This window comes from Coffea arabica, chromosome 11c, assembly GCF_036785885.1.
Source record: "Coffea arabica cultivar ET-39 chromosome 11c, Coffea Arabica ET-39 HiFi, whole genome shotgun sequence".
Taxonomy (NCBI): Eukaryota; Viridiplantae; Streptophyta; class Magnoliopsida; order Gentianales; family Rubiaceae; genus Coffea; species Coffea arabica.
Window position 1 is genome coordinate 38,936,040 of NC_092330.1, and position 21,386 is coordinate 38,957,425.

The window sequence follows — 21,386 nt, forward strand, 5'->3', positions numbered from 1 at the left end:
TTTTTTTTTACTGGATTTATATTGCAAATGGGGTGTTAACTGTTAAAGGATGCTGACGATTAGATGCTTGTTTTATAATTTTTTTTTTCAGCAAAAGATTTGAATGAATGCGATTTCGATCATCATCATGAATCAAAACATACGTTAGAATTATTAATCGTTCTTCACCAACACCAGACTTGTTCCATAGTATAAGAAGTCAAAAGTATAACAACTCCGAACTTGACACTAGATTGGATTCTAAAAGCCCTCCCTTGCTATTGTCAAGCTCATTCGAATAATTGTTAAAAAAAAATTGATACATTAACATTAAAGTACAATAGTATTTATGATTCAATTCCAACTAGTGTCGATTTTAGTAAAGAGTGAAAATGGAGAATTTGTACAAGGTGGTTGCACAGAGCCAGAAAGTTCACAAGGTACCATCTGTTTAATACTACTACTAAACAAATATAGCTAGGAGGATGAGAACGTTAATAAATGAAAGTACAGTTTTGTTGTTCTGCCAGGGATATACTGCATGAATTGCAGCTTAAATATGTGGATGAACCACCTTGTTCTTTTTATATGTCAAGATATTTATGTTTTTCAAATCTTCATACCAATACTCAATGATTAATGAAGCTCGATTCTACTCCACCCCTCGAGCAAAATTCTTCCAAGTGAATAAAACCTCAACTAGAAGGGAAAAATTTTTAAAAAAAAGTACTAATAAATTGAGAAGCAAACGTGGAAAGTCTTCTTGGCAACTTTGTTGACAGTGACAAAAGGTTTATGTAGATGCCTATTGCCTAAAGCCTAAAGGGCCCTTCTTCTGGGATAGCAATTTCCAATAGCAACAGCATATTATCAACTGTTAATTAGGTGCTTTCGGGCATATGGCTTGTACCATTGCCCAGGCTGGTATATCTGACCAACATGCCATTTTACTGCCTATCCCTGACTAATTTTAGTTTACATTAAAATACAGGCTTCAACTGGTCCAAGAAACCCCCAGTGCTTGAGATGTTGCATTTTTTCACTGCAATAGCAGATTACAAACACTTGGTTGAGCCTCAGGATAGTCTACTAAAAATGAAGAGCGATCTGTCTAACGGGAGTCCGTAGGACACTTGTTAAGATATATTTCAAGTATTATATTTTTTAAAATATAAGATTAATTAAGAAAAGCAAATAAATATAAGAAAGGATATACAAAATTAAATAATATATATAAATACAAGAAAAAATAATAATTATTAATATGTATATATATGTATGTATAAGATAGATTAAGTGAATACGATGCATGTTAACAATTGGTCTAAAGGCACCTGCTAGAAAAACCTGCAAAGAGATCTAAGCAAAAGAAGTTTGCCCTTTTTGGAAATCTGTTTTTCTTGATTCCCCAGCTCATGAAAAAGTCTGTACAGAGAGTGGGGTTGGATTCACTGAAGTTGGCGTTGCCGGTTAAAATGAGAAAAAAATGGATAACCTCTACTCCAGTGGCTTTATTAATTATTGCCCACCTATTAGCTTTAAAAATCAGAAAAGAAAAAGAGTGCCAGTCAAATAATGCCTGTGAGGATCTAGGATGCAATGATTCCTGGTTTGATTTATTAACCACAAAAGATTCAGAAAAGATTGCTTTCTGTTCTTTTGGGACCTTCCAATGATGCAGGCCTAATTACTTTGCTTAATTTCTTTGACTGCACAACTTTTTGTTTCCGTGATTCATGAGTTCCTAGAAAAGTTTGTTGTGTATGATTAAGTACAAAAACTTTGATACCCTCGTCATTATTTGTCAGAATATTTGGCACAATCATTCAAATACATTGGAAGATTACACAATAATTGGAATAAGACATCTTCATTAAGATACATTGAAATGTCCTCTAGTTTGGCAAATATAACCAACCATGATCTTGTGAATGGCTAATCATTTGAGGCAAGATATCTTGATTAAGATTAGGGTGCTTGAGATTCAAGAAATTACTTGGCTAGCTCTTGCCACTAGACACAACAATAGCTATCAACTATTTCTACATAGGAGAGGCACTCAACCCCATTTTTTGTTTGAGCAAATGATCAATAATGACCCTAATGTCATTTATGGCAAAAAAAATTTTTAAGGGTGTTGTCACCTAACCATCCAAGTTGCTACTATCTTTTTTCTTTCTTGACTTGAAAAATTGAAGGGTAAAAGTGGAGCAAAGTATTGGCTCAATGTGTTTTTCTGCAACTTTTATGGCTTTTAGAAAAGTTTACTCTTAACAAACAAAGTCCCTGGCATTTCTCTGCTGAAAAAGCTTTCCCCAAGCTATCAAACAATGATAGATCAATTTTTTTTCATGTAATTCATTGTCTGATAATACATCAACAGTGTAATATGCAATGGTTCACTTAGGATGAGAAGGTTTTGGACAATAATTACCCCCAATGCAATTGCCAATTCTTGATTCTCAAAAAATTAGAAAAACAAAACAGCAAGGTGGCAAGCCACCTTGTGTGGTCCAGATTGGTAGGTAGTATTCTACTATTCTCAACCCAAAATTGGAAATGAAGAGACAGAAAAATTTAAGAATACTAAGGTTTTAGTTGCAGTTGGGCCCAGAATTATTTAATAAACGACTATTAGAACTACATGTAATGTACACAAAATGTGGCCCACGGTCAATATTGACTGTAGGGTTGAAGATGTAGAGAGATTCCAAACAGAAAGAGACAATATTATTCCACAACCCATCAAATCTCCTCTCTAGCATACAATGACATCTCTGTTTAGCATAATGCGTAGTGGTGTAGTCTATAAATTTGCCCCCACTTGTTTTACATACTTTGAGTATAACTCTTTCGACTTTCATGCAAATTCTAATGGAAGAAAGTATGTTATAGATCCATCGGTCTGCATATGCACTGTGTTTTTCATAATAGGTCATTCTCACGTGCATTTTGTCTGGAATTTGTGAGGTTTTACATTTTTGTGACAGATCACTTACGTAAGTTCGATTCATATCAGAAATTTCATAACAATAGTGTTCCAAAACAAAGGAAGCAACCGATGTATTAATATCGATCGATCGACGGTGCAAATGGTTATGGTTATTATTTATTGAAAGCAAGGGATTTTGTGGGGGAAATTTAATTTATCCCTCTGTAACTTAATTTGGTGAAAGTAGAAGGGCCTTCATCTATGCTGATGACAAAAATTTTGTCCTTATGATGATCATCAAGACCAAGCAAGCTTAGAAAATAATAATTGATTTACACCTGACAGGCCGTCCCACCTCCCCATATGGTTTGAGATTTTGACCCATCTTTCTTGGTTATATTATAGGTTGGGAATCACACATCTAAGATCTAAACCAACATGGCCCAGAAAAAGAAGACACAACGGAAAGTAGTAAAAAACAATTAGCCCATGGCCATATATATTGGGATAAGGGCTCTTCCCAGAAAAGGATCCACAAATTTCAATTCGACAAGATTAAAAAACATGTGTCCCATTAAACTTCACTGTCAAATTCAATTGAAAATGTCACATAAACTTTAGGTCAAATTGCAACTTGTGATTGTCATCACACCGTTGTGGCCAACAGTCCAGCAAACACACAGCCACGCGACGAAGAATCATAGGCCATCCTGTTGGCTTGAAAGTCACTAAGACTCTTATATAAATTGGTTGATTTGGAATCTAGAACAACCCTAAAATGACTGAATTTGAATTACTATTAATCAATTGATTTTCAGTTTTGCCTTTCTTTTTTAGGATCATTTTAGAAACCTCCTTTGAGGCATCAAGAAACATCACTTAACTCCCCCGACATTTTCAAAATCTCGTTTAACTTTTGTGAAGCGATGGAGGGATTATATTTCACTATTAGAGGGGAAGAATTGCCAACAATATACTCATTTCTCAAGCAATTATCTAGCTTCAACAGAGAGAGAGATCTTGGCGTGTAATAGAAAAGGGCAAGAAATGAGATTGGCACATTTTTTACACCCTAGATATAGCAAAGACACGAATTGTCTCTTATAGTAGCAAAGGCGCAAACTTCTTTATCAGAGTGCTATAACCTACAAAAGAACTTTTGTTTCTACTTGGCAGGACCATCCTTTTTTCCTCTCTTATGTATAGAATAATAGGTGTAATTCTTGGAATAAGAAGAAATTTGCACAACCAGCAAAGGGATTCCCTAATGTTTTGGAGTAAAGGCATCATTCCGCAAACTTTACTATATAACAATTAAAAATCTAAACTATTTGATGTTCTAAATAATCATGTAATAAGTAACAGGAGATGGTTTGGGTTGTAAACGAATTCGATACTTGATATACAATGGAATATGATAATATTCACCTTTGATAGTGGTGCTTAAGCCCGAGATTTTATGATCAAAAATAGGATCCACAATAGCGATTTTTAATGTTCAACAATGATGATAATTTGTATGACCGCCCCTCGTAGGTTGAACTAGTCATTTTTTACTACCAATTTCCTCTCAATTTACCTCTCTTCATGTTGTTTGTGCCTTTTATTAATGCTGCAACATTTGAAGTGACCATTGGCTTTCAACAGTTTACTAGCTACTGATTGCAGCAAACCTTTCTCTTGATCATACTGTTACTCTCTCACTTTCAAAATGTTTTCATTTCCTAGTTTCTCAAATGTTTATTTTTGAACAGCCTAAGGGTATTAAGGACACCAAAATACTCTCTCTCCTCTAACGTGCAATTTCTAATACTCTATTACTTTTGATTAGAAGGGCTGACACTATTAACAAAATATCAATTCGAGGGGAGCTAAGCCAAATCTTGAAAATTTAGAGGAGCTAAGTGATATTTCACAAAACCTCAGGGCAGATTTCCAAAATTATCTACTTTTCCTAGTTACATAACGGACTGTTTGAATTTGGAACCCAAACCGTGGGCCTTGGAAGGGATTAGCTCTTGCCAAGAAACTCTCGGCTCAATATGTCCTGCTGGATATTCAAAAGATTTAAAGGAGGAATTGAAGTTCGTTCCTCATAAAATTTTTTGCTAATACCAATAATTATACATGACACTTTAATCATATGATTGGTCCAATATTGATTCACTATGAAGAGGGCACCAACAAATTGAACTCATAATTCTCTCTTTCTTTGAGTTTTGTAATTTGAATAAAAGGTGAAAAAATGAAAAAAAAAATTTTAAAAAAAAAGTGTTTTATGTGGCTGGTGCGTACATGCATATATTACTATTTTCATGATCCCTTCAGTTTTATAAAGATCTGTTTATCAGGCTTGAAATTGATAGTAACATAACAAATCAAAAGCATGCACTCCAATGGATTTGACAGGATGGATTTGAAAGTTGAAACTTAAGTACTTGAAGCCTTTATATCTCTTCTTTTCCCCACCACCATTATGAACATATTAAGGCCCTCATTTTGTGGACAGGAGCACAGCATTTGGCCATTTGCCGACCCTACAGACTAAAATTTTGCCTTTTCATGCGCAGCACAGATTGAGACTAATTAACAACGCATTTCTCAGTTAAGGATTCAAGACAAGGAGGAACAGAGTTTCCCAAGCTGTCCCAATCTCGTATGGTTAGATTCCATTTCTCTCAACATTATTTACCTAATCAAATAGATGATCCCCGACAGTCGGATCAATGTCGCATTTCGAGGACACTCCTGATTTTTTATTTCATTTGATTTGGGAACAGTGTCACAATCTTCTGGAGGTGGTCCAACAACTTACTAATTTTCATGCACACACATTCACAGATTCGCAGGCGTATTTGTCTCAGAAGAAAATTACTAACTTGGAACTGCAGCATTTTTCGCTCAATCAACAACTAAAGATATGGCAAGGCGCCTATGATAATCCAACTGTAACTTTTGATGCTCTAATTCAATGAATACAAGAAAAACCACGCAGGCTTGACCCAACCCCACCCCCACCCCCCCACCTCTCTTAAAAAAAAAGAAAAAAAAAGGAAGAAAAAGAGAGATAGAGAGAGAAAGACAGACCCTTCCACAAGAATTAACTATGACACCAACCTTCAACTCTGCAGTGTCTGTTTTCTTGTACCTGAAATTTAGACTTCAGAAAGTTTTCCAGGTTATCAAGCAGGCCTGCGCGTGCCCGGCTTATGTGCTGTTGATTGAGGAATAGGAACATGGTTTATGACTTAAAAACGGTCGGTTGCTAGCAATCGTAAAGCAAACGCTAAGAAAAAACCTTCACAATACAGGTGATTGGAGACTGAAAGGAAAATGATGACCCATCGGATTATGATGATGATCTTACAACAGAACATTAGGTACAACAATCATCAACGTGATCATTAAGCACTAGAGGAATACACAAGCCCGGTTTTCAGAGATCTCTCCATATGCTATCATGCATATTTTCATCGGGATCATCTCAAAGTGCTTGCTTGGTGGAAGCACAAAGGCTCCTGACCTCGTTGCCACTTGATAATAACAATTAATCCTCTAGCCTAATTTCTACAACTTCGTCTATCTGCCAATCCATCCACCACACCCAGGAGCGGCTGCATATCTGACCAACACTTGCATCTCTGTGCCTGGATATACCGACCCAATAGCTCTTGCCATAAACAAACTTCACATTGACAACCTTTTATCTACCTGTCAATGGATAAGCTCCTTGGTGCAAGAGCAGAATCCGTACTCCGTAAGCCTGCAAGGCATGCACTTAGAAGCAACACTTCCATGCTTCATCATCGTGATCTTGCAATATGGCAGCTTACTTCTGTTCATTCTATGACAACACCAACGTTATCTGTGCTCTTTCTTGCTTTTTTTGAGAAACAAGGACATTTGTTCAATATAATCATGACCTCTCTGGTGTCCTTCCAACAGCCACTCGAGAGCCTCAGCTGCTGCATCTTTTTCTGCTTGTTTCTTGTTGTTACAAGGGTGGCCCATTATTTGCACTCCATTAAATTCAACTGTTGCTAGAAACTGATTATTCTTCTCTTGCTTGGTCTTGTAGATGGGTGCTGCATATCCTGCTCGTGTCAGCAATGTTTGTAGTTGACTCTTTGAATTATCACCTCCAGGGCCACTTTCTGTCCTAGACATCAAGGTTGGTGGTGCTGCTACTGCCACAGCAGATGGTTTTGGGGGTTGTAGAACCTGCCGATTGAATACAAATCTGCCATCACCTTGATCCTCAGTGATCAACAATCTAATTGCTGATAGGAGCGCATGATGGGAGTGTATGTCCATTCTAGGATTTAGGAGCTGTAGATGAACTTCATTAGTTTTAGTACACTGTTTACAAGCGATTACACTTATGAAACACTAAGCAACCAAGAGTCGTAGGAAACAAAAAAATGCAGCAATACTAGGCAAAAATCGTTACAGACAATCACAGAAAACAAAATCTGCAATGAAATAGGATAGGAGCAACATTCAGGCATGACAAAACTTTCTTTCACTATTCGACATACTTTGGTCTGAATTAACTCCTCGAGTTCTCTCCTTAAGCTTTGGTACATTTCAGCTACACTAGGGCTCATAAAGAACTCCAGGTATCCACCAAGCATTTTTATGTGTCCATCCTGTCAAAAAGAAGAACACAATTTCACATTACACATCAAATGCATAACGACGCTATAATCTCAAAACAAGCAGCAACAACGAAAGCCTGATATCCTTCTTCTCCCTCTCTCTCTTTAATTACCTTAGTTTTGCAGCTAAAGAGATGTGGGGTCTTAAGGCAAGAGGGTTTGTTAAGGCAGAATATATATATGCTTAAATGAATGAACTCACCATGTCCCCTTTCAAGACACTTCCACCAAAAAGGAGGAGTACTGAATCAGACACAGCTGTTGAATCCCGAAGAAAAATAGAGTTCACCTTGATCTTCTCATTGAAAACTAGCCATGGATATGGTATTCTAGATTCACGTCCATTGACTGAGTTCTGAATAAAGTTGAAACAAAAATTAGCCAACACCACTTTGAGAATTTGAAAACAAGGAGGTAGAGAATGAACACTTACAGAGTATAGAAGCACCTGACCATCTTCCATTGTTTTGAATGAGAACGACTTTTCATTTGGCTGTAATGAAATTTGTGCAAGCAATCAGAAATATAACAAGCAAGGTCTACACAAAAATCTATAACAAGCAACATTTCCACGATGTCAGTATATACGTAAACTAATTCACTAATCATATTAAAAAACGTGATGCTACAGTTAGCGGTGTCTTGTAGCACGATTCAGTTCATTCAAACACAAAAGGTCAATATTATGTTCATATTATATAAGCATTATTACTGATGCACCAAGAAACTGAAGGCCATAAGAAACTATATACAGAACCTCCAACAAGAGCATGGCTTACCACAACAGAACAAATTCCTGGATACAACCCATAGCAAATAACTGCCCTGAGGAGATGCTCGTCATAACTCCAGGTGTTGTAGGTGGTGGAGTTGCTATCAACAAGGCCTGTATCCTTGAGCAACAAGTAGAACTCTTTTGTAAGAGAATCAATTGCTTTCATCGACTGTGCTGACAGAAAATTCTTCCAGCAGTACTCGTATCCAGCTAGGTCCATTTCAGAATCTTTCCATCCCTCATACGCCCTAACAAGGGCAAGGTGGTCACTGTAGTCTTGAGAAAACTGTGCTTTTGCAGCTTCTGCTAGCTGAGAATAAAAAAGCCATTTTATGAAACAGTTCATTAACATAGATATCTCAAAATGCCTGTTAATAATGCAAATCAGCATGATCACACATAACTGCTCACAGATTGCCAAAGGAACTCCCACTTGTGCTTAAAATCCTAAATTCAAGTACTTAGAAGTTAATGCCAGTAGAAGCTTGACAGTGAAGTGCCTAGTACTTTCAAATTAAGCCTTGCCAATGATTTTTCTTTTGCACTTTATGAACTGGCAACATCTCATCTGCAATGTTAACAATGTCACCTTAGCATCAAAAACATACATTTTCAGAAACACCAGTATTTTACCTCAAATACTATTTCGATAATGATCCTTAACATTAATGGTGAGTCTAACTTGTTACTCTCAGTGATTTTGACACATAAATTACTGGCAGTAATTATCCCCCACAATGTCCTCTAATTAAAGGGTATATTGCTTATGCACTAAGACACAGACTTAAAAGAGCATCAACGAGGAGCAGAAAATCCAATTTATACCAAGTTTTCATTCACACATACACGCATATGGACAAAGCAGAAGGGCAATGGAGCAACAGGTGCAAACCAGGTTCTTCTTTCATCAATTAGACTTTTAAAAGTCCATGTAACCCCTATAACAGATATGAACTGACATGATCACGAGCAAACAGAAAATGTCAGGTTATTTATGTGTTGAGATTAAGATGTGGAACCTAATTTTGATAGAATTCAAAGTCTTGCAGTAATTAGTCTGATATTCTCCATTTGGAAATGCATTTGCAAGCAATAGTTCACTCTTTTGGTAGCCAATGATCCACAAAATGCCTGGAGAGCCCTTGTTTAACGAGCAGTATAACCTAATGTATGGGATCGGTTTATCTTAACAAGATAAACAGTCTATCTTAACAAGATAACCTAATGTACAGGATCACTTTCTTTTTCCCTTAGTCCTGATATGCCTTTCTGTTTTATATTTTTAGCGTTGCTGGATTCCCCAATTTCGTAATAAGTCAAATGATTGTTTAAGAAAGAAGGGTAGAAGCTGGTTGAAGACAGACAAAATGAAAACAAGGTAACTGCTTCAGGGAAAATGATAGTGGCATTAACTGCCGACAACATTTCACCCAAGAAATCATGTGGCCCCCATACAAGGTGCAATACAAGAATTGTTTTATTTCATTTACATCTGACTATATGGAAAAGGTTAATACAGAAATACAGTGCAAAGTAAGGTTGCTGGAACCAGATCATCAGCAGATCACAGCAATGTAAACATGTTTTTGGATGGACTAGAGGTTTGACAGCAGAAAATAACATTAAGCAACTAGTCACATGCTTCTGTTGACCATCTGACCATCCAAATAATGCCATCAGCAACTCCTGCTTATCCTTGTTTGATGTACATGACTAAAATCATAACTATTGCACAAAATATTAGCAGTTCTACAAATTAACTGGATGATTTAACTGGAAAAGGATATGCAAGGGCAGGAAAACCACCACACTGGTAGACTGGATATAGCACCAGGTCTTTAGGACATTTTGGAGATCAAAATAATATTTGTAGGAGTAGAATAGAAGAAAGACCAACTGTTACATGTGACAAGCAGAAAGAATCTATATAAGGAAAAGAAAGCTTGACTTACATCTTTTTTGTCTAAAGGGCTTAAGAAAGGATCACGGACACTTAGACCAGCAACAATAGTTAATATAGGGTCCAGACAATAAAAGATGGCACCAAGTACTAGCATCTTCCCAAATTTAGGCTCCATGGGAAGCATAGTTAAGTAGCGCCCTGTCCAGAAAATGATGAAACACAATATCAGAATCTATACTAAATGTTGATCTGCTGATATCCATGATTAATAAACAAAACACAGGCTGGCAATGGAACACGCAATGAACAAATACCTAAAACAGTCAGGTTTTCATTCTCATCTAAAGCCCCAATAACCTTCAAATACTCGATAGCATTTTGCACCTGTAGCAAATTCAGGAAAAAGAATTAGTTAGTAATGTTGGAATTTAACAATTTGTGTGCTGGGAGGTCAAGTGCCCATGTTGCTAAAGGAACCAACTGGAAATATTGCAAAAGAAGAGGCTCCACATTACACAAGTGATAAGAACAAAATGAAAGGTATACTTCGTAGTATTACCGCTAGTAACTCTGGTGACTGCAGAGCTCTAGAAAGGAACTCTGAAATACTACCGAGTTTTAGACTTTTGATTTGCAAACAAAGTGACTGCAGAGGTGTTCTCAATATCTCTGGCAACTGATAATCTGCAAAAGCATCATATACACATCTGGGATAAAGACGGTAACATTCTCCTGGTTGTACACGTCCAGCTCTTCCTCTTCTCTGAAATTCCATGAACCAATAAGATAATGGGGTAGTCAATATAGAAATCAAAACTTAAGAGCAGTATATCACTCATAAGAGTGCTATAGGAACCCCCTCAAATTTCCAAATTAGCATCATAGAAGGGCTATGATAAGATTTTTGGAAGGAAATTCTTTTCTGCATGCAAACCTAGCAGAATTACGGAGGCAATTTATCATCACCCACCTGACTATGATCAATACTACTTGTTCCAAAATAAAAATTTGCTGGAATAACATCATAGAATAAGAAAAAACTGTCAATTTTTATTGCCTTACTTTTCTTGTGAAGGACTTGCCCATATGATACAAAGACCTAAAGTTAAGGGTAAGTTAAACTAAACCACAATACCTCCTGCCATAACTACAAAGAATTTTTTCAAATTCCTACAAGCTTATGTTAACCCAAAAATTTTCATGATTTTATGTATACCTAAACTGCCAGTTAAATGCTGTTGACATCAACTACATTCTTTTTCATAAAACCTCAAAACTACACAATGATTTTGTAACAGCTGCCCCTTCCCTGTCATATGTGTCTAGTAATTAAACATTCCTGAAACAACAATAACCCTTTGATTTTTACCTTTTCATCAAAACAATGATCTCGATACTGCGACACCTGTATCTTAAAGCTCTCTTATATTCAAGTAAATGATATGGTCATTAAATATTTCATTCTCAATCCCACAGTCACTAAGATCAGATTTTTTATTCCTCTATATGTTTTTTCATTTTCCCAACATCGCAATGCCCTAAGTTTATATCACAGTAGTATGTATCCGTTGTTCATTGTCGGCCAAACAAGAGATCTGATCAACTCTTTGAAGGGAAAAAATATTGGTCCTTTTATTATTTGCCTGAACATGACAATGCCCTGAGGCTACATCCTCGCAAATGTTATGCTCGTGGTTAAAAAGCCAAAGGAGAAAAATCAACTTTTGAGGGCAACAAGATCACAAAATAATGCAAGCAAGGCTACCACATGAAATAAACTATCCAAAAAGAAAAGTACTCACTTGTTTGGCTGAAACTTTAGAGATCCAGGAAGGAAGCAAGCAAGGAGTGTTATTTAATGCATCATATGATGTCTCCTTTGCCTTTCCACAGTCAATCACAAGTACAACATCATCAATTGTGATACTGGTTTCAGCAATATTAGTAGCTAAGATAATCTTTCTTACTCCATCTTCAGCTTTGTTAAAAATTAAACTCTGCAGGCATCCAAGATCAAAAGCATAAATCACTAGAATTGGATGTCTCATAATTAACTTCAAATGGTAAAATTTATTACTCTGCACATAAAGCTGAAAGCAAAAAAATATAAGACTACTAAAGTTTCTGTGAGATACATGTTACGGCCTAAATGTTGAACTATTGACACTACAACCTGTCAAAATGCTTCAAGATAAAGAAATATTTGGAACTCATGTTTCCTTCTTGATATTTCAACTTCTCTCAGGCACCTTAAAAGCAGTCATCCAACAAGCAATTCAGAAAGATGAAGCTTTGGTTTAATATAATTTTTCAAACAGGCAAAGCTACTTCCAAACGCACCTCCATGGCTGCTTGTCAGAATCAGCTTGATTAAACAAATAGAAGTCAAAGCAAACAACAACACTTCGAAACAGATATGAGCATAAAAAAAAAGGCTCAGCCAAACATTTAACTGCACCGGAAAAAAGGAAGAAAGAACATGTTGCACATCTGATATAAAATGTTCTGTGTTATTTTTAAATCTAGATGACAGAAACCATCTTAAGAGTGTCAAATTGACAAAAATATCGTTGCTGCTGATTATTATGCCAGAAAAGGAGCATCTAAGGCAGCTTCGGCTAAAGCAACTGAAAGGAAACTCAACTCTTAGAGCATCTCTGGTGGGCCACAGGCGAAACCAATGTTTCCATGGGTGGGTCACCTTTGGAGAAGTAGGGTGATGACCGGCACTTGTCAGTGGCAGGATGGTGGCAGAAAACTCAGGAAAGAAATTTCGTATCATTCAACCGTCTAATCCTCGCACCTTTTCTTCCTTGTTAAGCAAATACTTCAATTTAAATTACTTAATAATTTCTCATTGATCTATCTTCCATCACTGAGATGGGTTTACGTGTATATTTATATTTTCCTACACTCCTGATCACCAGGAATCTACAGCTACAATAGACAAATGCCAAGGCATCTGCTAAGTTTTGGTGGAATGACAAACATTACCAACAGACGTGTTCATTTCAACACAACTTTATAAAATGAGAAACCCAAGAAGCAAAAAATTTGTATACTTTGAAATCACCTGTTCGGAACTAGCCATAGAACCATGGCAGGTCAACAGCAGAACCTGGTTTGGATCTCCTATTATTTGATGGCCCTGGAGCTTTTCTTTCAATGCACTTATGTCATCCCAACCAGTCATAAAAACTAACACAGCACCAGGCTTTTCATTTTGACATATATAATCCAGAAGATGCTCTATAAGGTTGAACCCAATGCAATCAGGGTTCCAACAAGACAAGGACTCCCGTGTCAGTGGGCTATAATCCTCAAAGTCAGCTGCTCTAAGTGCATCCTGATTACATTTACCAAACATGCAAAGCATGTCAGCAAGAGAATGACAAACTTAGAATGAAGTAGAAGTAATAGTAACTTACAATACCTCAACAGCAGAAGCAATTTGGCTTTTCCTCTTTCTTGGAGCTTGCTTGTTCATTTTCCATAATTTCTCCAGACCATAATCATCAATTTGATTGTATGGTGTTAACCTGTATCCCGTCATTTCCAAAATGTTCTCCAGAAAATGAGTTCGTACAGGATACGTGAAGCCCTAGATAAACACGAGTTGATAACAAATTTCACTTGGGGTTCCACTGATTGCACAAATTATTCATCCATTTGTTTCACAAGAAAAACTGTTATAGCATTGCAAAACTATATATCTTTTCCATCTTTTCTGACTGAACACCAAGACCAGTAAAACCCCACAAACTCAGACTAACTCCAATTTCTCACACATAATCCATGATAACCATGGTCTTAACAAGGCCGACAATGACTAAATGGCAAATAATCCAAATCCCATATTAAATGTTCTGCATTGCCTTGGCATGATTTTCAACGTGAAAGTTGAAAAAGCAAGTTAAACGTCAAACTGGGACGCTAAAATAAAAAATTAAAATTGAAAACATGAAAATCATTGGAGGAACCATAAGCTCCAAAAAACAAATTTGGATGAGAAATGTGTTTGATGACCAGATTCTTTTACCAGATCTGTAGTGGGTAAAACATTTCACTAAAGGGGCATCATCTTAAAAATTTTCCTAACATCAAAGCCTTCATGAATTTCAGAAAAAATTCAACACCAGGCACCAGCTGATTTACAAGCTATACAATTGTAACTCTTGAACACACATCAAACAAAACGAGTTGAAATATGCACAAAACCACGCAAGTCTTATTCACACACACAAGAAAACAAACAAAATAAATAAATAAATAAATAAAAGAAAAAAGAAAGGAAACCCACAAAAAGAAATTAAATGAAGTGATCTGAAAGAAAATTTAGCCAGTCAAGATAAACCATAATTTCCTTATAAGTGCAAGATGCAGTGTATGCTCACTGGAATGTGGACCATAGGAGCCCTGCCAAAGTATGACGAGAAGAGCTCTGCATCCAGTGTTGCACTCATCAAAATCAGCCTCAATTCTGGTCGATGAGGAAGTAGATCTTTTAAAACTATAAGCAGGAAATCTGAAATCAAGAATAACTAGAAGTTAGAAACTTTCCTTAATGAGATCTGATGGTACGATCTCTGTAAAGACAAGATTTTACCTTCATTCATTCCACGTTCATGGACCTCATCGACAATAACATGTGATACACCTTTTAAGTTCCTATCTACCAATAACCTTCTTAACAAGATGCCTGTTGTGCAAAAAAGGAGGTGAGTATCCCTTCCTTTCACACCTTCTAATCGGACTTTATATCCAACCTGAGAATATACATCAGATATTTAGGTCACTTTACATGTCTGCAAACTCATCCCTGGCTATACTGAACATTTGGAAATATCGGGACTTACTGTTTCACCCAACAATTCTCCCCTCTCTGCAGCGACTCTTTCAGATACAGACATTGCAGATATTCTTCGAGGTTGAGTGCATATGATATTGCACATTGCACCACGAGTAGCCTCAATCTCAGACTCCAAAATGTACTGTGGAATCTGTGTTGTCTTTCCACAACCAGTTTCACCAGAGATTATAACCACCTATAGACAACAAATGTTTTCTCATCTTCAATGAAATAAGTTATAATAACCAGAGAAAATATTTCAATCTACTTATAGAAGAAAAGCTTCCAAGTGAAAAACTGAAAGATTCCCATAATGTTCAAAACTAATTTAAAGTCCCATTCTCTCAATATCTATCTTTTTTTATTCCTTTTTTTTGGTGTGTGTGTGCGCTTGCTTGTTCTTGTTGGAACAAATTTATGAAGACTTAAATATCTATAAATATTTCACAAAGCTACGCTAATATATAGCTAATAACAATAAAAACAGATGCTCAAAGGAAGAGTTTTTTAATATATTGTTATCACGAAATGCACTGGAGAATAATCCCAGCCAAGCTTTTCAATACTAACTGGGGCATTATATCTTCCCTCCACCAATAAGAATAATTTGCTTGCATTCTCCAACAAAAAGAAAAAGAAAAGAAACAAAAAAGACATTTAAGCATCAATAACAGGGAGAAATGGGTGGAAGAGACCCCTATCAAAGTTTCAGATGTTGAATTAATAAAACTCTCTCTAGAAAATATGTAGCCCTTGGGGTTTGGCTAGTATCAGCAAGGCCATAATACAACTTATGCACCAAAATATTAGAAAGCGAGAAAAACTTTCTTGTCAGAACATCTTTCCTGGACTGTTTAAGAACTCATACCAAACTGCAATTTGATTAGCATATTGGTAAGGGCAGAATAGAGTGGAAAGAAAGTCTGAAAAATTTTTAGCTTAATCTAACGGACAGATGACAAATAAACTGATTTTGATGCAAAAGAGGAGAGGATGAAAGATGTAGCTAAAAATATTTTCTCTAATGGTCCAGAAAATTTAGAAATATGCATAATTCTCAAAGGTCTTTGACTCTTGGCAGGCAATCAGTAAGGTCAAAATTAGCATTTCCACTACCTGGTTATTTGCAATGGCACTTAATATTGCATCCTTTTCCTTGTAAGCAGGAAGACTCCTGCGAAATTCCATTATCTTCTGGCCTTGTTGAGATTCCTATCAAAACCAAAAAGCATTATAACTACAATTACACCTCACTTTTCTTTCAATTAAACAAGAAACTGAAAGGTTTAAACGTTCTGCATAGCTCCAGACTCTGCATTAAGCCTTAAATACTCGATAGCTAAATAAGCAATGCATATGAGAACACCATAACAGAGAACAGAAACTCTATGAACTTGAAACTTCACACAAGCATCAAGGAGGATTTCTTGGATCCCCAAGCCAATGGAGAAGCTACATCAACTCAAAGAGAGTGTAATCAACCTCAATAAGCAGCACAAATAGCATGTCAGATACTACATTCCAAGCCATACATGCTACTTCAACAGCTGATAAGAACTAAAACTAGTGGTGCATCTCACCAACGGAAGATCTCATCAGGGACTGCTATCTTACTGGCATTATTAAGAACCTAACCAGTCAGGTGAATGATATTTCCACACTCTGGTGAGATAATACTAGGCCTAAAGCTCCAACAGTTAATCACAAGGGCAGTCATAACCTTCTACTTTAAGAAGAGAATTACAAGATGAAAAAATCAACAAGTGTTAAGAAATAAATTTTTCTCAAATGACAAAAAAATGTATTTCGAGATAAATCAGCAATATACTGCTGTTTGAACAAAGGAGAAATGACAAACAAACAAGAGGCCAGAAGGAAAAAAATGTGCATGGTTATGTACTAAGAGGGACAAAATGCAGCGCAAAAGTTGCGAACAAAGCCCCTCAATGCTAAAATTGTATCAGAAGAACCAGAATATGGAAATTGATCCATTTCACAATAAGCATTCACTTAAGTTGCTACCCCATTGATAGTTCCCTTCACAGCACCAACTTTTTGGTTTCAACTCGCCAAACTCACAATTCAGTTGGTTTATTTTGACTCTTTTTGCTAATTTCTTCTTCTCCAAGTGATTCTGTAATGTGATACGAAAGCTTGTCTACTCCAATGAAGTTTTCCAGAATAAGAAGCCATAGGACACCTAAAATGATGACTTCTTCAGTTAGCATCATTACCTTTATTGAGCTTTCTCTTCCCTCCCAGTACCCATAATTGGCCCATCTTAATTCTGCAATTATTATCTCTATTTGCCCAATGAATTATACCCAACTACTGATCCTTTTTACAGTATTCCTATCTTAACTACTTACCCTCTGCCATATATCGCTGACACTTTTGCCTGTTTATACCACATATCTGAAATGGCAAAGCTATCAACCCCATAATGTTTTTTGTGAAACTATGCAACTGCTATTAAAGTTCCATCACCGTGTTTATGTGCACTTTTCTTTCTCTAAGTTTATAGTTGGCACTTAGGCCCAAGGAACCATGCCCCGGGTAACATGCAAACACCAAATAGAAAAAAAAGTTCTCAAAATCTTGCAAATGCCAATATGCTTCTCCAGCCATTCAACAAGAACTCTAGAGCCCTTCCAACATGAAAATGAGAGACCACTAGGTTGAGAAGTAACATCCCTGTGTTATGAAAACTCACGCTCTCTAATTGAATGTAACTATGCACCATCGTGCACCTCCTTCAAATGTGTTTTATGCTTCAAATGTGTTTTATGCAACTTGGCCATATAAGCTATGACTCTGAGATAATTTTTAAGTGCAAACACAGCTGAATTGAACTAAAAATACAGGACAGCAAGCAAGTTGCTTTCTTGAAACAGCAAATATCCCAATAATTCCACTTTTTAGTCATGAAAGAGGGATATCATGCTTTCTAGATTTGAAAGGTTCTTGAACCTGCCAGGTTTGCCGCTCAGTGTGCATCTGCAAACTTCTCCGTGAAATAATTTTCTTCATGGCAGCCTTATTATGTGAGAATGGTTCTGGTTGCTCAAAAAGCCCCTCATCAGTGGCAATACTACCATTACTGCTTGACCTTGAAAACGTATCCATGCCCTTAGGCTTTTGGGACATGTACTCTCGCAAATAGTAGTCCACGCGTCTCAGTATCCCTGGATGCAAGATCACCTGTGATAAATTTGTTTATTCAGAAATTTAGTAACTTCCAAAGGTGAAAGTAGAAGAGGGAGTAAATGAAATGGTAAAGGAAGAACATTCTTCGTAAGCAAGAATTCTAATGAGACCATGGCAACAGCAAGCACCTTTTAACTCAGTTGGCAATGATTAAACCTACTCACATTGAGGAAATTGATATGACTCAAAATAGGAGGGAAAAGCCAGTTGCATCCAAAACGTAGACAATCTAAATGAATAAATTGAAAGAACAACGAAAGCCAACATGTTTGTAAGACCAAATGAAACAAAACTAATTGCACAAATATATATCAAACCATCAAGCATGCACTTAAGCGAGGGTACACATAAAGCTTTATGAGCTTAAACATACCTCTCTCTGAGGACGCTTGTCATCCAGATCAAACCTGTAGTTCGGCAGGGGAGCCTTGCTGACAACAACCACTTTAGCATACAGATGACTGCAAAAGACAATCACATGTCAAGATTGCATGCCAAAAGTATGTTGAGACATAAGTAAAGCTGATCCTATGAAGTTGAAGATACCTATACAAACCCATTTGGCTTGCCAGAGCTGCTATATCTTCATAATCACGCCTATCCTTTTTCTCCCTCGATACTACTTCTTGGTTATCCTTGTTTCGCAGAAGAGTGGTTAGCTTCCACTTCCAAGAATCAATATTATCAAAAGAGGAACCACCCTGGAAATTATCATATATAAGCTTTAAGAAGAAACAAACACATCATTCCCTCCTCATATACATAAGAAGTCTAATATTACTCAGCTAAAATCGTAAGTTGAGCAGTCACAAAACTCAATACAGACAAGTCTATTTCATTTTTTGAATGCATGTTGCACACAAAAGGCGCACCAATACCTACCCTTTCAATATGTCATAGAAGTACTACAAATTTAACTACTTGTACGACTAACTGGCATCCTACGGTGCATCTATTGCTGTCGAACACACTCAATAGAACTTTACATCTCGAAGAAAATGACAGAAGCAATAGTTTAATTGACCCAGGATACACTAAATGGTAAATGGTAATAAATGAGGAATATATAAATAAAGAAAAATTTAGACAAAACATCCCAGAACCACTCAAATGAATTCTTAGACACTACTCTAAATGCTAAATTGCACCACACCATCTCGGATGGCTTCAGATTATTGGAACCTTTTTGGAACACTTAATTATAATGTTCTCGTGAGGAGAACTGCATTGCTTTTATGCTCATGAAAGCCTTTTCTTAACTCAGACTTTAAACAATTAATTGAGAAAATCTATGCAATATGAGGCCACCGTGATGAAGTAGCAAACATGCCAACCAGCCTTATGTGCCAACGGGAACACTAAGCAGAACTCACCCTTGCAAAATTCATTAGAACTCTCCAATAATGGACAATCAAAGAATTTTACAAAAATATCCCAGAAGTTAAACAAAAAGAGAGAGCCACAATGACAGCTTGCAAAACTGAAAATAGAGAACTTCACGTTGACAAGACATGATGAATACCAAAGAATAATACTTCATCAAGACTCCTTCAAGCAGATTATGTTAACATGAATCCGCAACATGAAAATGACAACAGCAGTAAACACCATTTCCTATCAAGTCTGAAAATTAAGATTTTCAACATGCTAATGAATCACTAATAGTTAAGGTATAATTATATTATCGCCTGTAATTTGACTCCAAAAAAATTCCTTTTCCTTTTTCCCTTCAATTAGATGCTTATTCATGCAGCTATACATCCACTGACAATATGAAAGAAATCACCTATTAACTCGACTTCAGTCACCTGATAAACATTCAACTTGACTGCTAATCAATTTTCACCATTGCCCATATATCCAGCAAAAATATTAAAAAATTTTCTAGAGAACCAGCCCAGCCTTTACAATGGGGAAAAGCAACCAAAATGTGAAGCTATAAATTACATACCACATAGTAAGTTCCACCAAAAAAAAATTGATAAACTTGTTCCCAATCCGTCAACTTCACAACAGAATCAATAACAATAAGCACATTAATCATGACTACAAACTAAACAAAACTATCATTTATGTAAAAGCTAAGCAAATTCGAGATTTACTGGATGAACAGGGAGATCAATGTCACGGTCGGAGCCTTCCGATGACACGTCATCAGTCGAGCTTTTCTTCTTAAGCTGCTGGTGAAAATGGTGAGGAGGCAGATAAGTATTGTTTCTAGAATTTACAAATGAGCTGTGTTTATCATCACTGTTGGTTAACGCCGGCTTGGAATGAATAGCACGAGGAGGAGACGCGGGAGGAGCAGTAGGAGTGCTGGTTTTGGAAATGACGGAGCGGAGGCGGTGGTGCGGAGGAACATAGACAGCGCCGTAGGAAGACGGCAGCCGGTCCTTCATTTTCACCTCCCGAGATACTACCAATTTCTGGGGTTTTAGGGTTTTGGCGTGTGAATTGTAAGTATAGAAATGGAGAGAAGAGAGGATCATCCACGGCGAGGTGTCCGGTGAGGTGAGTCAGCGGTGCTGGTGCCGATTCCCGTTGCCGGAACAGTCATGGAAGTTTTAGCTGTTTTTGTGGGGGGTTTGGGCTGAAGAGAAACGGTTTGATCGGGTGGTTGGTTCAAAAGGCGATTAATGTGAAGGAGTCACGTGACCTGATTCATTGGGGGGGTGATATATGGAAGAAAGATTGACAAACTAGATTTGTGGGCTTAATTCTAGATTAGATTAGTTTTGAGATCCCAATTGATCAGGAGCAGTCAAAACCATCGGTTAGAACAGTTTTAAAAGTATATTTACCATTTCAGACAGTTTTCTGTAGCCCTTGTCTTCTTCTTCATGATTAAATAATTAATCAAACCATTTAGCTGCTGCCTGCTGATTAGCTTCAATGCAAATTAACGAGAGAAGTATAATTCCTACCAAAGAAAGAGAGGAAAAGATTTTCTTGTTTATCACGACTTTGTGTAACGATATAATCCTGGGGCGCAATTGTCTGATGACTTCTGCACAGTTGTGGATGATTATTAAGGTATGGAAATTGGAAACATGCTTGGAGTGCAGCAGGGGAAATGAAGAGTG

At 36.8% G+C, this 21,386-nt stretch overlaps 1 protein-coding gene across 1 annotated transcript; it reads right to left on the minus strand.

Moving 5' to 3' along the window:
- Positions 1-6,226: 6,226 nt before the first annotated feature.
- LOC113716919 (DExH-box ATP-dependent RNA helicase DExH5, mitochondrial) lies at positions 6,227-21,385 on the minus strand. The gene is made up of 19 exons (XM_027241472.2): positions 20,406-21,385; positions 18,850-19,004; positions 18,677-18,764; positions 18,067-18,297; positions 16,213-16,308; positions 15,104-15,292; positions 14,854-15,013; positions 14,642-14,772; positions 13,681-13,848; positions 13,321-13,593; positions 12,050-12,244; positions 10,807-11,010; positions 10,562-10,631; positions 10,297-10,445; positions 8,349-8,654; positions 8,003-8,062; positions 7,772-7,924; positions 7,450-7,560; positions 6,227-7,240 (listed from the first exon to the last, which is right to left on the minus strand). Exons 1-19 carry the CDS (start codon positions 20,790-20,792, stop codon positions 6,773-6,775), a joined length of 3,594 nt encoding a protein of 1,197 aa, XP_027097273.2. The 5' UTR covers positions 20,793-21,385; the 3' UTR covers positions 6,227-6,772.
- Between the last annotated feature and the right edge of the window lies 1 nt (position 21,386).

Excerpts from the sequence above, each read along its gene's own strand:
- LOC113716919 (XM_027241472.2), bottom strand. The coding sequence starts at position 20,792 with ATGATCCTCTCTTCTCTCCATTTCTATACTTACAATTCACACGCCAAA. Across the intron at positions 16,309-18,066 it reads CTGAGCGGCAAACCTGGCAG|GAATCTCAACAAGGCCAGAA; the intron begins GTTCAAGAACCT and ends TGGTTTTGATAG. Across the intron at positions 13,594-13,680 it reads AAATTGCTTCTGCTGTTGAG|GATGCACTTAGAGCAGCTGA; the intron begins GTATTGTAAGTT and ends AAATGTAATCAG.